Source organism: Macrosteles quadrilineatus, unplaced genomic scaffold (assembly GCF_028750875.1).
Source record: "Macrosteles quadrilineatus isolate MER2022 unplaced genomic scaffold, UCM_ALF_1.0 Scaffold_8__2_contigs__length_117827958, whole genome shotgun sequence".
NCBI classification, from domain to species: domain Eukaryota; kingdom Metazoa; phylum Arthropoda; class Insecta; order Hemiptera; family Cicadellidae; genus Macrosteles; species Macrosteles quadrilineatus.
Genome location: NW_026542601.1, coordinates 101,247,440 through 101,261,221, shown reverse-complemented (window position 1 = coordinate 101,261,221; position 13,782 = coordinate 101,247,440). Strand labels below are relative to the sequence as shown.

Genomic DNA, 13,782 nt, shown 5'->3' with positions numbered 1-13,782 from the left:
TATACATTAACAAAATTTGCCCCATGTATTTCTTATGGAAGTTAAATTTGGTTTCTCTTTGCCGAGTTCATTTGGCTCTCCTACCCGACCCATTTTCATGATTGAGGTCTCAAATTGAAGGTATGCACGCACAGATTTGCCATCAATCATCGGCATATATTAATCTATAATTCCACTTGGCATATACGTAAACAAAATTCGCTCCCCATGTATTTCTTATGGGAGTTAAATTTGGTTTCTCTTTGCCGAGTTTGTTTGGCTCTTCTACCCGACCGATTTTTATGATTGAGGTCTCAAATTGGAAGGTATGCATGCAAAGATTTCACATCAAGCATCAGCATAGTTTGATTCCTTTTAGAATTTAAGATTACTACAATTAAGATGTGTTTCACCAGCTATAATTATATAATCCTATTTATTTTGGTCTAAGAATTTTCAGTGAAATAACAGCTTTCTTTTAAGCTATTAGTTATTCAAATCGGACGAGTTTCAAGCAATCGTAATGTGAACAACCAACATAAAAATTTAAATCCATAAGGGTTTTCTATGATTACGAATCAATAGCTCCAATATTGTTCATGTTTTTTATATTTTTAGACTCAAAATAATCAGTAAATTATAGGCTTTAATTTGAGCTATTGATCGTTTAAATCAGTTAAGCTCAAGATACTGTATTACCCAAACAAAAATCATAAATTTGATTATTTTTCGGATATTATATTTATTTTAACGCTGCGGAGCAGCATGGGTCCTCTAGTTTACTTTTGATTCTGCAATGCTATTTTGGCAATTCTCCAATTTTTTGGGCCCAAAATACAACATTTTGAATTAACAGCCAAATAAGTGTTTGGAGTTTAGGATTTTTTGTTAGCTAAGGAACTATACTCCGTTCACAAAATGTGATTTTAGGTGAAGAAATAATCTATTCCCTCCACTTACACCTTAAAAACAATAGCCCAACAACTAAGGTTTGTCAAAACGCCAACTAGCAGCAACATAAACATTAAGAATAAAAAAGTAGTGTGTAAACTTCCTCTCAAGGCGGCTTAATTTTGTGAACAGGCTATAGTCAAAGATATTGGAGTTTCTCTACGTCTCTGTCACATGGGTTGAGCCAATAAAGTACTACAAAATGAACCAAACTGATTAGTGACACCACCAGGACGTAAACACTGGACATTGCTGCCCCTAATTTGTACAACTGGTCGCACTGCCGGCTGAGACAACATATTGACAAAAGGACCTTAAATCAAAACAAAACCAAACATTGCTTTGGTGTTTTTGAGTATAATTTTGAAATAAAAAAAAATTGTGGCTATCAAGGAAATAAAATTCAACAATAGGTATATAAAATGCAACTTTAATAAAAATAAACAGTATCAGCAATCTGACACATTCTTTCTCCGACTAGCTTGTCAACAACCCTTATGGCACATGGGTAAGTGGTGAGAGTAACTTTGATAATTTATGGGGAAAATCACAAAAGTTGTAATAACTTTAAAGCCGTAATTTTTACAGCAATAGGGGTAGCCATTTTGTTTGGAGTTAAAAGGAACATACAAAATTTTAATCAAAATCAGTCAAGTTACTTTTTCTGACAATCCGATTTTCTGTTATTTATAACCGTAATTTTTACAGCAATGTGGGTTTGTTTGGAGTCAAAATAACAATAAAATACAACATTTTTGTCAAAATCATTCAGGACATTTTTGACAAAATTCAATTTTTCTGGGAAAATCACCATTACAAATCAAATTTTCAAGTAAATAAAAACCTGGAGACACCATAGATAAGTCCCCAAATATGAAATATCATCAAATCAGACCACGGGTGTGGTCTGTGTCATCACCCAAAACTCAAATTCAACAATTTTGGCAAAAAAACAATAATTTCTTCATATACATCGTATAGGAAAGAAAGTATTGAAAGTAAGAAAATGGAATTTTTACATGAAGATTTTGAATTCTGCCCTGTGTCTAATGGGAGATTGATTCTAAGCTGGGGTTTCTAGGCGCGGAAGCGGAGAGCGGAATAGAGATTAACATGGTGATCCGCTCCGCTTCTAGGAAAACAGTAACATTAAATTACCTAAGACAAGTGGAGTCCGCTCTCCGTGTTCCTCTCTCCGCTCTCCACTTCCGCGCCTAGGAAAACCCGGCTTTATAAAGGGTTAGCACTCATTCATAAAACTTAGACTTTAAAATCCATTGTAGCTTTTGAATTGAAGAACACTAATAATAATATGGCACTTTTATAGTGAGTGGTTTATATTATCTGTACAACTGTCTAAAATGATCCTTTGTAGTTTACGACTACAGCTGTTTCATGCTTCGGACGGAGCAAACCTCAGGTCAGGATGTCAAGATGTGATTAAATATTCCTCATGATAGAGTTTGTCAAAAGTTCAGTACGGTACTATATAAATGACATGGTACATAACTTGGTTGATACACGAAACGAAACATTAAATGATTAATTACTGGTCAACTAGACGGTAACAATTCTCATGATACAGCACCAGCAGAAATATTATACTACAAAATATGGAACAATACAAATATATTGTTGATGAAACAAAATCATTGATCGTTTGAAAAAAAACTTGACATATTGTTCAAAGATATACAAGCTAAAGTACAATGTTACATTTTTACATAGCATAGTATGAAGTATTTCATAAAATAAACTACAAAAACCAAGTAATTACAGTGCCTACATTACAAAGCCCACTACTCATAATATTAAACTTAATTCAAATGTACAAGAAATCAATATATTATTCTAGTAAAAAGTTTTTGTCTTTTTCCTAGCAGCTTACATCCTTTCGAGAAATGATGCATTTTATGGTAAAAAATTACAAAAATACTCTGCTATAAAAATAAGTATATTTTTGTTTGTTTTAACCACTTGAGGTCCAAAGGTCAAAATACTATACATCAAATGCTAGATTGTATATGTGAGCACAACTCAATAATTAAAACATGGGAAACATGGGTGTCTGACATGAGTTTGTGGCATGAGAAGCAACCTCAAACTTCTTCCGTCGGACTTGTGTTTACCAGTATTGCAATTACGTCTTATCAGTTCTAATCATGGTTGACTGATAACACATCTTCATGGACCAGCTGTAGCCTATATTATTAAAAAGGAACATAGTTTAACAAGCCACTACTGAAATTCTATTTTCACCCTTAGATTTTGATAGTGATGGTTTCATGTGATGTAAATATATTCAGTTTACTATCATTCATTTCAGATTCGTTGAGCAGTAAAATTTGGAGCATTTGAAAGAAATCAGTAATTGAAGTGGTATACTACTAAACTACCCATAGATTTTGTTCCTGATAGTGTATGTTATATAACAATGCCAGTTAAAAACTAATAAGTCATTTCAGATTGGCTCAATAAAAATTTGGCAAAGTAATATATCAATTGGCATCAAAGCACTTTGTTGGTTAAACTCAATTATGTTAATTTTTATTCTACTGGCTATAACTTATCATGGGATGGAATGTCTATTCCTAGCCTATCCATAGTATGTCTAGTTCAAATTTAGTTGTTGTCTGGTGTGCAACTCATGAGTTCACCAGTTGACTAAGGCCGTCGACACACGGGAAGACTGTTTTCCAACTGAAATCGGCAACTAGTTGGACAAACTAGTTGCCTGCGTCCCGACCAATGTAGTTAGGTGGGACAGTGCACACGGTGCGACTGCGATGCGACCAGTTGAGGACCAGTCGGCGATCAGTCGTTAAGCAACCGGACCTGCCGGTTGCTAGGTGATTTCAGTCGCCTGGTTTGAACAACTTTTCCAGTATTTTTGTGAATATTGTAAGTATTGACATCCTGTACATAGACTGAAATTATGCATCCGTTTCTTGTAATGCAGCAGCAGCTACAAACAGCCTACAATGAATATTTGTTTCAACATAAGGAATGACCCAATATCTTCTGCGTCCTCTAAGCTTTCTTGATTGTCTATAAAACACCAGGGCTTTATCACCACTACACATTTTAAACACCATACACAGTGCACAGTATCGTTATAACAAAATTTGAACTCATTCACTGTCTCAACTCAACTACAATTATTTCAGTCGCGCCCGTGTGCAGATTTAACCAACGCAACTGCAATCGTAATCGCGTCAAAAAATAGTTGGTTCAACTATAGTTGGGTTTCAGTCTTCCCGTGTGTCGACCGCCTTAATGAACTATTCCTGGAGCCCAAAGAGTCAACCATAGTCTTCCTCTTATGTCTGTATGAGGCCATTTATTATTTTGTCACATATCACACCGCAGAGAAGGCGAACCTTGAGAGTTGCGGCAGCGTGGTCGCCACCTCCGGCTCTTGCTCTTCCTGACTATTTCCGCTGCTCAGGTTTATCTCACTGGAGGCTATCGATTCCTCGTAATCTTCAGAATCAGAAGATTCCAACTCCATGTTATGATTCTGACCCGTCTTCAACACCACATATGTATACATCTGAAATCAACATTTTGGATTGAGAGAGTGATATGACTAAGATGACTAAGTTTTTTCAAAATAGTACAAGTTACAAAAGTCATAGGAAGGTTTAACATATTTTTTAAAACATTGATACATAAAGGTTTATGTTACCAGTCAAATCTCCTTGGGGGCACTCTATAATGCCCCAGCAGATACTAATTGCTGCAGCACAAAACAGCTGCAGTTGATTTCTAATCCAATAGATAGTTACATCAGAAACGAAAGTAACCTAACCTAAATGGTAGTACGCTTTCAATCCCACAAAATAGGTCCAGTTGAAAATCTTGCTTATTATTTCTTATTTGATATAGTTATGATTTGTTTTATATTTTCATTAAAGGAAGGATTTGCATGAACATACTTTACTATTTAAAATACAGTCAAACCTTGTTAGTATGAACCTCCCCGTGAAACTTTCATAAAGGTCAATGCTAAAAAAACCTCCATACAACGTAGTAATTAGGTTAAAAACCACCTAAGGCGAAATCATTTGTGACATGAGCTAGGACTGATTGACCTCTATACAACATATAGCACAAAACCTCTACAAAAAGAATGCGACCTCTATAAGACGAATTTCTCATGATCTTAACCTCGATAGTACGTAGTTTTCAAAACAAACAGAAGCAAGTCTCAACATGAAACCCCTACCCATCCCTCTTCCTTCCTCAGCCATTATTTGGCACGTGCCTTGGGTTTTGAGAAACCTCTATAAGACAAATAATGGCAGTATTAAACCTCGATAAAACGAACCTCTTTATTAAGAATACCTCGATAATATGAATTTTTCCCATGCCCCTTGAAATTTGTCTTAGAGATTCAACTGTTTATAAATAGATGGTAATATTAAAATGAAATGTTTATTGAAAAAAATGTCTACATCTGGTTTTAGACTTATGGTGACAAATAGTCCTGAGCGAAGACTTTTGGCAAGTGAACACTTTCTTGCCTCTACATAATTAACCCATAATTTGCGTTTACACGAGTCCAGTAGTAGAGTAGGCAGGTTATTTGCCTCTGGTGTATTTCAAGTTACTTGAGGCAGGTAAGCTGCTTGTTAACTGGCTTTGTGTAAACATAAACACAGCTCTAGAGAAACTCCATTAGCCACAAGGAGTGAAAAGTGAACATATGCATGATGTACCGTCAAGCAGACTTCGATCGGTGTGATTATAGTTAGTACGCTCAATGTATTCCTTTTTGAACTTAATTTTTTATTTAGATGGTGAATGTGGTCGGATCAACTTAATTTTAAATCTAAATTAAAACAAGGAGTGAACATATGCATGATATACCGTCAAGCAGACTTCGATCGGTGTGATTATAGTTAGTACGCTCAATGTATTCCTTGCTGAACTTAGTTTTTTATTTAGATGGTGAATGTGGTCGGATCAACTTAATTTTAAATATAATTTAAAACCCAAAAACTTTAGATAAAAAACTTGGTATTGTGTTTGTCTCAATGTTAAATTTATTAATATCATGGAGTTTACCTTGCGGTTTATATCTGTTGTCACTGGGTTACCTCGAAGGTCCAAACGTTTCAGATGTTTCAGCTGCTGCAGCATGACTTCACTAACGGCTGCTATGAGGTTGCTGCACATGAAGCAAAACTGAAGACCCTTGAAACAAAGAATGGCTGTAAAACATACCAACGACTATGTTTTTGGAGAATTTTTGTTTAATGCATTTGACATATTTATAGTCGGGGCAGTTTTTTAAACTAGGTCAAGAAAGTGGAACTCAGAACAAATATTTGACTGAGGGAGGGCGAGTTCTAAACTCTTTAAATGACACTTCAGTAATACTTACTAACGAAACCATGATAATGAAACACATGGAAACTAAAACAATTATGGAACCGAACACATTGGTTACCTTAATCCATATTATAATTATAAATAGTTTAAGACTGAACCATAATTTTAAACAAATGAAGAGAATAGTTTCAGCACCCAGATAAGCTCAGATAATAAAGATTATCTGAGCTTATCTGGGTGCCTAGCAAAGGCTAGGCCCTAGTTCAAAACAATACCTTAATATGCACCAAGACTGGTGGTATTTCTTCAAACAAGTTCATGGATAAATTCAAATGTTTGAGGCTCTTGAGATTTTGAAACTCTTCAGGTAACTGTCTCAGTTGGTTTCTCTCTAATGTCAGCCACCTGAAACAAGGGGAACAATGTCAATGTAGTACACATTATAGATAAGCATCTAGACTGCCAGTGCAACTCCTAGGATCGTAGGATCGTGGATCAGATCGAAAAACCCCCCACCACCGCTCAGTGCCGATGGCGTGACGTCAACCATTACTGCAACGATACGGAACTGAGTCATGAGCCTTTGTGGTGTAGTGGATAGCGTGTAGGGCTGATAATCTGAAGGAGCCGGATGCCGGGTTCGAATCCCACCGGGAGCACTAACTTTTTGTCAACAATTTTTTTCATATCAGCAAGTTTGGTTGGTTTGGTTAGGTTATGACAGTTTAATTTTATAATTAAAAGATTGTAAAATTGAATTTGAGACATTTATAATTTTATTTTTAGAACAGAGCTATTTTTCGATTAGTAAACCTTCATTCGAGTTAATCATTATCAGCAAGTTTGGTTAGTTTGGTTAGGTTATGATAGTTTAATTATATTTAATTCAAATTTAATCTACAAATTATACGTTTTGACAGCGACAGTGATACAGATAACAATTTTCCGCGAACAGTTAGATAAGCTATGCTGATGCGCCGGTATGATTCGGAAGCGTACGACATGGTGCGGTGGTGGGGGGTGATCTACTGATCTGATCCACGATCCTCGGGCTCGGAGTTGCACTGGCAGTCTAGACGCTAGTCACATTATAGGGGTGGGAAAATATAGCATTAATTATTGATAAATCACATGTAATAGTTAATAAACATTCACTGGTTAGAAACAGAACATATCAATGTGACCCATATTAACACTAAAAAAGTGTTCTACAGCTATAAAACCATGGATGTTGCCATGATTTGACAAATATTGTCAAACAATGAAACAGGCAAATGAATGAAATAAATGTCTCTAATAATAATGAGTGGTAAACAATTCTTTTTAACCCTAGATTACTAACCACTTGTAAATTTTACGAGAACTGACAAACAATATGGCAAATCGGACAAACCAAGCATGCCCCTCCTCCCTTGTCAGCCTACCCTCAACGTCACTGTAATCAGTGATGGTCAGGCAAGCCGGGAGTGAACATATGTGTGTCTGTGCAGTTACTAGTACCATCGTGAAAAATACAAATGGTTATTAACTGTAATTAAAACTGCTCAAGCACACACCGTGTATATTGGATACCGTGTAATGTACAGTACCTTATACTGAACTAGTGTACACGTTTTGTACATTATTAAGTGTACTGTACTGTATTTGCGATTTACAATTTTTAACTTAGTATATAGTAGTATTTTACTTATATATTTAGTAACTTTATTTAAATTATGTTTTTTTTACCTACATGCACCGCGGATAACCTGCAAAGCGGATAAACCGCCCGTGGAAAGTAGAGAGTTTACTGTTCATGATTTTTTGATAACAACTACCAATATTTTTTTAACTTGATTTATTTTTTATCCTCTTACTAACTGAGTTGGAAACCTCAAATACGCATTTAATTCAATCATGATTATCAAGTACAGTAGTTTGACAAATAATTTTACTAAACACTTATGACCAGACAACCTGTAAATATAAATGTCTACATACCTCAAGTTTACGAAGGAGCAGAGCTGTGCTGGGTAGTTGGAGATGGCGTTTCCTCTTGCTCCTAATGTTGTCAAGTTCTTGAGGCTCTGAAGACTGCTGGGAAGTTCTTTCAGCTCGGTAGTGTTAAGCCAAAGGGAATCTAGACTCTCCAGGGTGGATATATGAGCGGGGACGGATCCCAGAGGGTTGTGGCTCACATTCAAGTGGAGCAGGTTCCGCATCACACCCAAGCACGTAGGTAGACTCTTCAGATGGTTGTGATCAACTGTGAGCACATGAAGGTTATCCAGATTGGACAAACAATCTGGCAATTCGTGCAGATGGTTTTCATCAAGATAAAGTTTTTTCAAAACCGTCATGTCAAACACAGCACTTGGCACTGTCTCGACGTGGTAGCAGCTGAGGTTGAGCGTTGTGCTCTGGTTTTCCTGCGCTGTCTCGATGGTAGCAATAAGATTTTGATCACGCAGGAAATCTAGGCAGTATGAATGGATTTTGGCCATCCCTGGAATCCTGTGAAACAATAAAACAACTAAAGAAGCAAGGAGAATTTGAGGTAAGTAAGTAGTTCACACAAAAGAGCCTCACATAGTTAAAATTAAAATGTTATCATTGAGAGGCATGGTGGAAGGAAAAAACATAGGTGTGCTATTCCCATCATATTCTGACGTCACTCGAATTGCAAACAAAAGATCACTAATTGTAACTGTCAAATTAGTATGTATTTGTTTTGATTCGATTGTTATTGTTTTTTTTTATAAAAACACACATTATAAAAACAATAGCAACCAAATCAAAACAAATATATATACTAATTTACAGTCACACTGACAGTTACAGTCAGGTGATCTTTTGTTTGCAATCCGAGTGACGTCAGAATATGATGGGAATAGCACACCTATTCAGTAACGAAACTATAAAACAAACGTTTCTTATTTTACCCCTGCATAATGATAAGAATAAACCCCCAAAATTTCAAGTCTCTAGGGATTAAAGTTGAATTAGTGTGGTAATCCACATAGGCTGTTCGTCGATCAGTCAGTCAGGGAACATCCCCCTTTATATATTTAGATAAGCAAAAGTTATTGTAAAATATTTAGGTAGAAGCCATTCAAGGAAAATAAGTTGTAGTTTGAAAGACAAAGATTTACCTATGTTTTGTTTTCTATAAAAGAAAAGAGTTTTCTTAATATTTTTATTTATTAAGTTTAAGGCCAGAGGTTGTCAGAGGAACTGAAGGTGTGCAGCAACCTGTTATTGAACTTCAAGTTTTATCTATTCATGTTAAAAACAATTCTGAAGCTTCAAAACAAGTCGGCATCAGCCATAACGTTCAATGTGAACAAATATTAAGAGAATACAAAGATAGTAGAAGGTCTGAAAGATGATTATTCGTTTTAAGACCATAGTTTGGGAACGAGATTAGTCATAAAACAAAGTAAATAAGGCTTATAATAGCCTAAATTAGTTTTAAGCTAGAAAGAGGCAATACTAGACACTTAGATGACCAACTAATGGGGATTATAATGTATGTAGTTGACGTATGGATAATAATTCAATACCTGAATTTAATAGGCTACATGAAAACAGGAGTAAAAACTACATCAGAAATCTTTATAATGTAAAATGTATGCAGCCACTGGGGGTGGGGGGCATTTCCCTATGAGTAAACAATCAATAGAAAAATTAATTAAGGTTTTAATTAAGGTATAAGGTTTATACAACTTAATGGGTTTGGTTCAAAATATATCCCTTAGTTGCCATTAGTTGTAAGGGCTATTAATTAACAGCTGTGTCTAAGGAACATGTTGGCCTTAGTCACTAACAAGACTACAAGATCGCTCCACTCATACTAGACTCATATTTGGGTTAAAATACGCACATAGTGGCGTTCCCATCTTAAATAATTAATATTGATTGATATATCTGTGTTTCACATACGTAAATTAAGTATGCTACAAAAAAAAACAAAGATGGCCTTTTCCCCAAGGCACCAATAGCAAAAAAGGCCATGCTGCAGCGCAAAATCTGACAAAAAGCCAGCTTATTTACCTAAAACATATGCGATATGGCAGTGAATCTATGCACAAGTGTGATGTCATGGTTCCTGCAGAATGGCCTGTTTTTCTAGTGGGGCCTTGCTTTTTGCGGTCAAGATAACAGTCTGTCCCCTTAAACAAGTTTCTAGGGCGAGTGCACTTGTAGAAATAAAAAACAAATTACTTACAGCACAGCTTACTAAATGTATTTTTATGACATTAAATCCAATTGTATTGAATTTGTATTGTTTTTGTATTGCACACCACAATAATAAAACAAAAACAAAAACACTCACTGACCAACTCATTATTGTGTGTTTTGACATAAATCCATGAAATTTCAAAGAGGTTTACTCACCAGGGTAAGCAAACTATCTTATATGCAAATAAATGCTAATATGCAAACACAAAGACCATGGCGTTACAGCCACAAAAGAAGTGTTTTAACTGACTCACAAGTGAATGAAAACTGCCAAACCTAAAGATGGCAAATTGCCAAGTCTCTTTGCCAGCTTGTCGCTACATTTAGCGTTCAAAAATTCAAAATCTACAGCTTTGTGCAAAATTTGGCACTTGTGAATTGTTGTGCAGGCAAAATCAAACTAAAATAATTACAAAAACTTTCAATGTTTTGAAAAATGAAACATGCAGGTCTACTTGTTACAGCTGTAATGAGAACACATCTCATTGTTTTCATAATACCTTCTAGTTCATAATCCTCAAGTGATGTTAGACACCAATTGTTTTCTTAATCTCCTTGGATTTCACATCTCACATACCAGTGTCGGGTGACACATTACAGTCACTTTGCAATCAATCAATCAATTATTTAAGATGGGGATGCCACTATGTGCGTATTACAGATGTTGAAAAAACGCTGCCCTATCCTGGAAGTAAACAAAACGTCTTCCTTATACTTGACCACTCACCTGACACTAATTGACTTAGTGGGGCCGTGTGCATAGGAAGTTAAGGTCAGGGGTGTAAGGGGGATCTCAGGTAGCTAGCGACTTAGTGACAAACCAATGTTTTTGGAAAGACATAATTTCCCGCCATTATCGACCCTTTCCTCTATCACCAGGCACAAGTACCTTCTTAGGGTTGTTTGACTGTGGCTATTGTGCTTACTCAATTGAACCATTGAATCCGGTAGACTCAGAGAGAGGGACGCCCTAGATAGAACGAAACGCACAAACATATTTCCCTACACCATCTACTGGGATCATCGGGTATTCCTGGTAAAGGGATTAACCTTTCACGGACGGGTGACAGATATATCTGCCTAAGTCTTTGGCGATAAAGGACGGGTGGCGGATATATTTGCTTATGGTTTTTGATGTTTCGGACGGGAAGCGGATATATCCGCCTTCTCTTCAGACAGACAGTGGTGCTTGAGCAGTAACCAGATGTTTCACGGTACCAAGGCGCCACTTTCCTGCTCTCTCCATAGCTGCGCTCTCTCACGCACTCCCCCTTCTCTCCCATGCCTACCTCTCTCCTGCGCCTCCCCCTCTCCTGCGCACCACCCACCTCTCCTACGCTCCTCCCTCGACGTTTCGCGCTCAACAATACGTTGTCTGTATTTATTGTTTAAATATTGTTCTTTATTAATTATTGCCTAACGTTGTCATGGTCATATCTTCAAAAACGGGTGGCGGATATATCCACGGCTTTTCTACTCATCCGCGGACGGGTAGCAGATAATATATCCCATCCGCATAGTTTAAAACAAGTAAAAAATTATTTTGAAAGTATGAAGTGTCCGATTGTGTTTATTTTATGTATACTTGTATAACAAAACACAAATAAGGAAAATTAATTTAAATTTTTTTCTATAATCTTTTCCCGTTCTATGTCACGATTTCGCCTGTCCGAGAAGGGTTAAATCTTTATTACTTACCGTGGTATAAAAACGGCCGTAATTTAAGCTACAAAACACTGAGCTAAATATACAAAGGTAAAAACCTATTATTTAATTATATCGCAGCCCAGGGGCTAAAACATTGATTTTAATTTAAGTGCTTCTTTAAAACAATTGATGACTTTGGAATACCCTTCTTCTGGTATAGGATATATTGCTAAAAAAAAACCTGTCACAGTAGAATTCTATAGTTAATTTAAAAGGTTGGTGGTATGTCAACCCAAAAGGTATAACTAAATAAAAGTGAACTAATAATGTCCATGTTCCTAAATGTTTTCACAATCAGGCTTGCAGTTTTCATATGCGACTTGCTATGGACTCGAGAGATAATTACGCCCCACACCACCAATCTTGAGGGGGAATTTTTCTTTTTGTTGCGTCCCCAACAGACATGAAACCCCTTGCGCCCATGGGCCCGGGCTCAGGGGGCCCATTTATTAAAGAGGCCCTGATCACAATAATACATGTTCTGTGTATTGATTCCACTTGCGCTCACTGTATTTAGATTAGAAACATTTATTTTTACCGATAAGCATATAAAAAGAATACTACTAGCATAACAGTTACAAGAATTGTATGAACATGATGTAAGTGTAACAGACCAGACAAGACTATGACACTGTAAGGTAATTTTCAACTACAATATTTAAAACAACAAAACCTTCAACAAAAATACATGCCCTTTTACATTAGGAACCATTAAAAAAAAGTGTCTCCAAACCAATACACTAGTCTATCTAGTCTATTTGTTCACTGAAACAAAAACTATACTTTCCTTAACATTTTATATCTAAAGAAACTGACCATTGATTGGAAAATCACCTTTATTATCAAGAAGGGGATAAGTGATGTCAGAGTGAACGCCTGGGTAGTCCTTAAAACACGAGTAGCCACATCACCAACTCAACCAGCTTATCAGCAAACTTGCTACTCAGACGGACCACACCTGCAAACCAGTGACTCATCTGCAAGCTCAGCAATCCTGACATAGGCACTCTTAGCCTATACAAAACATCTTCTTACATTGAGTCTCAGTCATCTAGCGCTACTAATTACGTTTGAGGTTTAAAAAATAACTTGTTCAACCTGAGAAAGAAAAATGTAAATACTATAAGCCTGTAACAAATAAATAGGTCTATGAATGTAAACAGTTTATAATTTTAATTTAATTTAGAATTGGAACATTTAGGATTTAGAAAGAGCTCAATAGACAAAAAAGATAAAAAATCAGCCACGTTTAGCCACTTTTTTACTATATTAGTATATTTTTGATTTCTTTTTTAATTGTTTGCTATCTCAGTTTTAAGAAATTAAATTAGGCTCTTTATTAGATTTACCTTTGTTGTTGTTGCCTAAATTCTTGTAGGCAAGATGATTGTATCACTCTATGCATTTTACCAGCCTTTTGTAGCATCTTCAGGGACCTTCTTGTGATTTCATCTTTCTCAATAACCCTATATATTTATGTATATATACAGTGTGATCCACACAGTTGTACATCCATAGGTTGGAATTCCCCAGAATAGAATTACCGAGTACAGGCTTCAGTCTCCCATACAACACAAACCCTGCTAC

At 36.1% G+C, this 13,782-nt stretch overlaps 1 protein-coding gene across 1 annotated transcript; it reads right to left on the bottom strand.

Annotated features, from left to right (window-relative positions):
- Positions 1–1,350: 1,350 nt before the first annotated feature.
- LOC129001648 (leucine-rich repeat-containing protein 10) lies at positions 1,351–10,694 on the bottom strand. Its single transcript, XM_054429017.1, has 6 exons — positions 10,645–10,694; positions 8,248–8,760; positions 6,543–6,672; positions 6,001–6,129; positions 4,203–4,483; positions 1,351–3,594 (listed from the first exon to the last, which is right to left on the bottom strand). Exons 2-5 carry the CDS (start codon positions 8,748–8,750, stop codon positions 4,289–4,291), a joined length of 957 nt encoding a protein of 318 aa, XP_054284992.1. The 5' UTR covers positions 8,751–8,760; positions 10,645–10,694; the 3' UTR covers positions 1,351–3,594; positions 4,203–4,288.
- Positions 10,695–13,782: the final 3,088 nt, after the last annotated feature.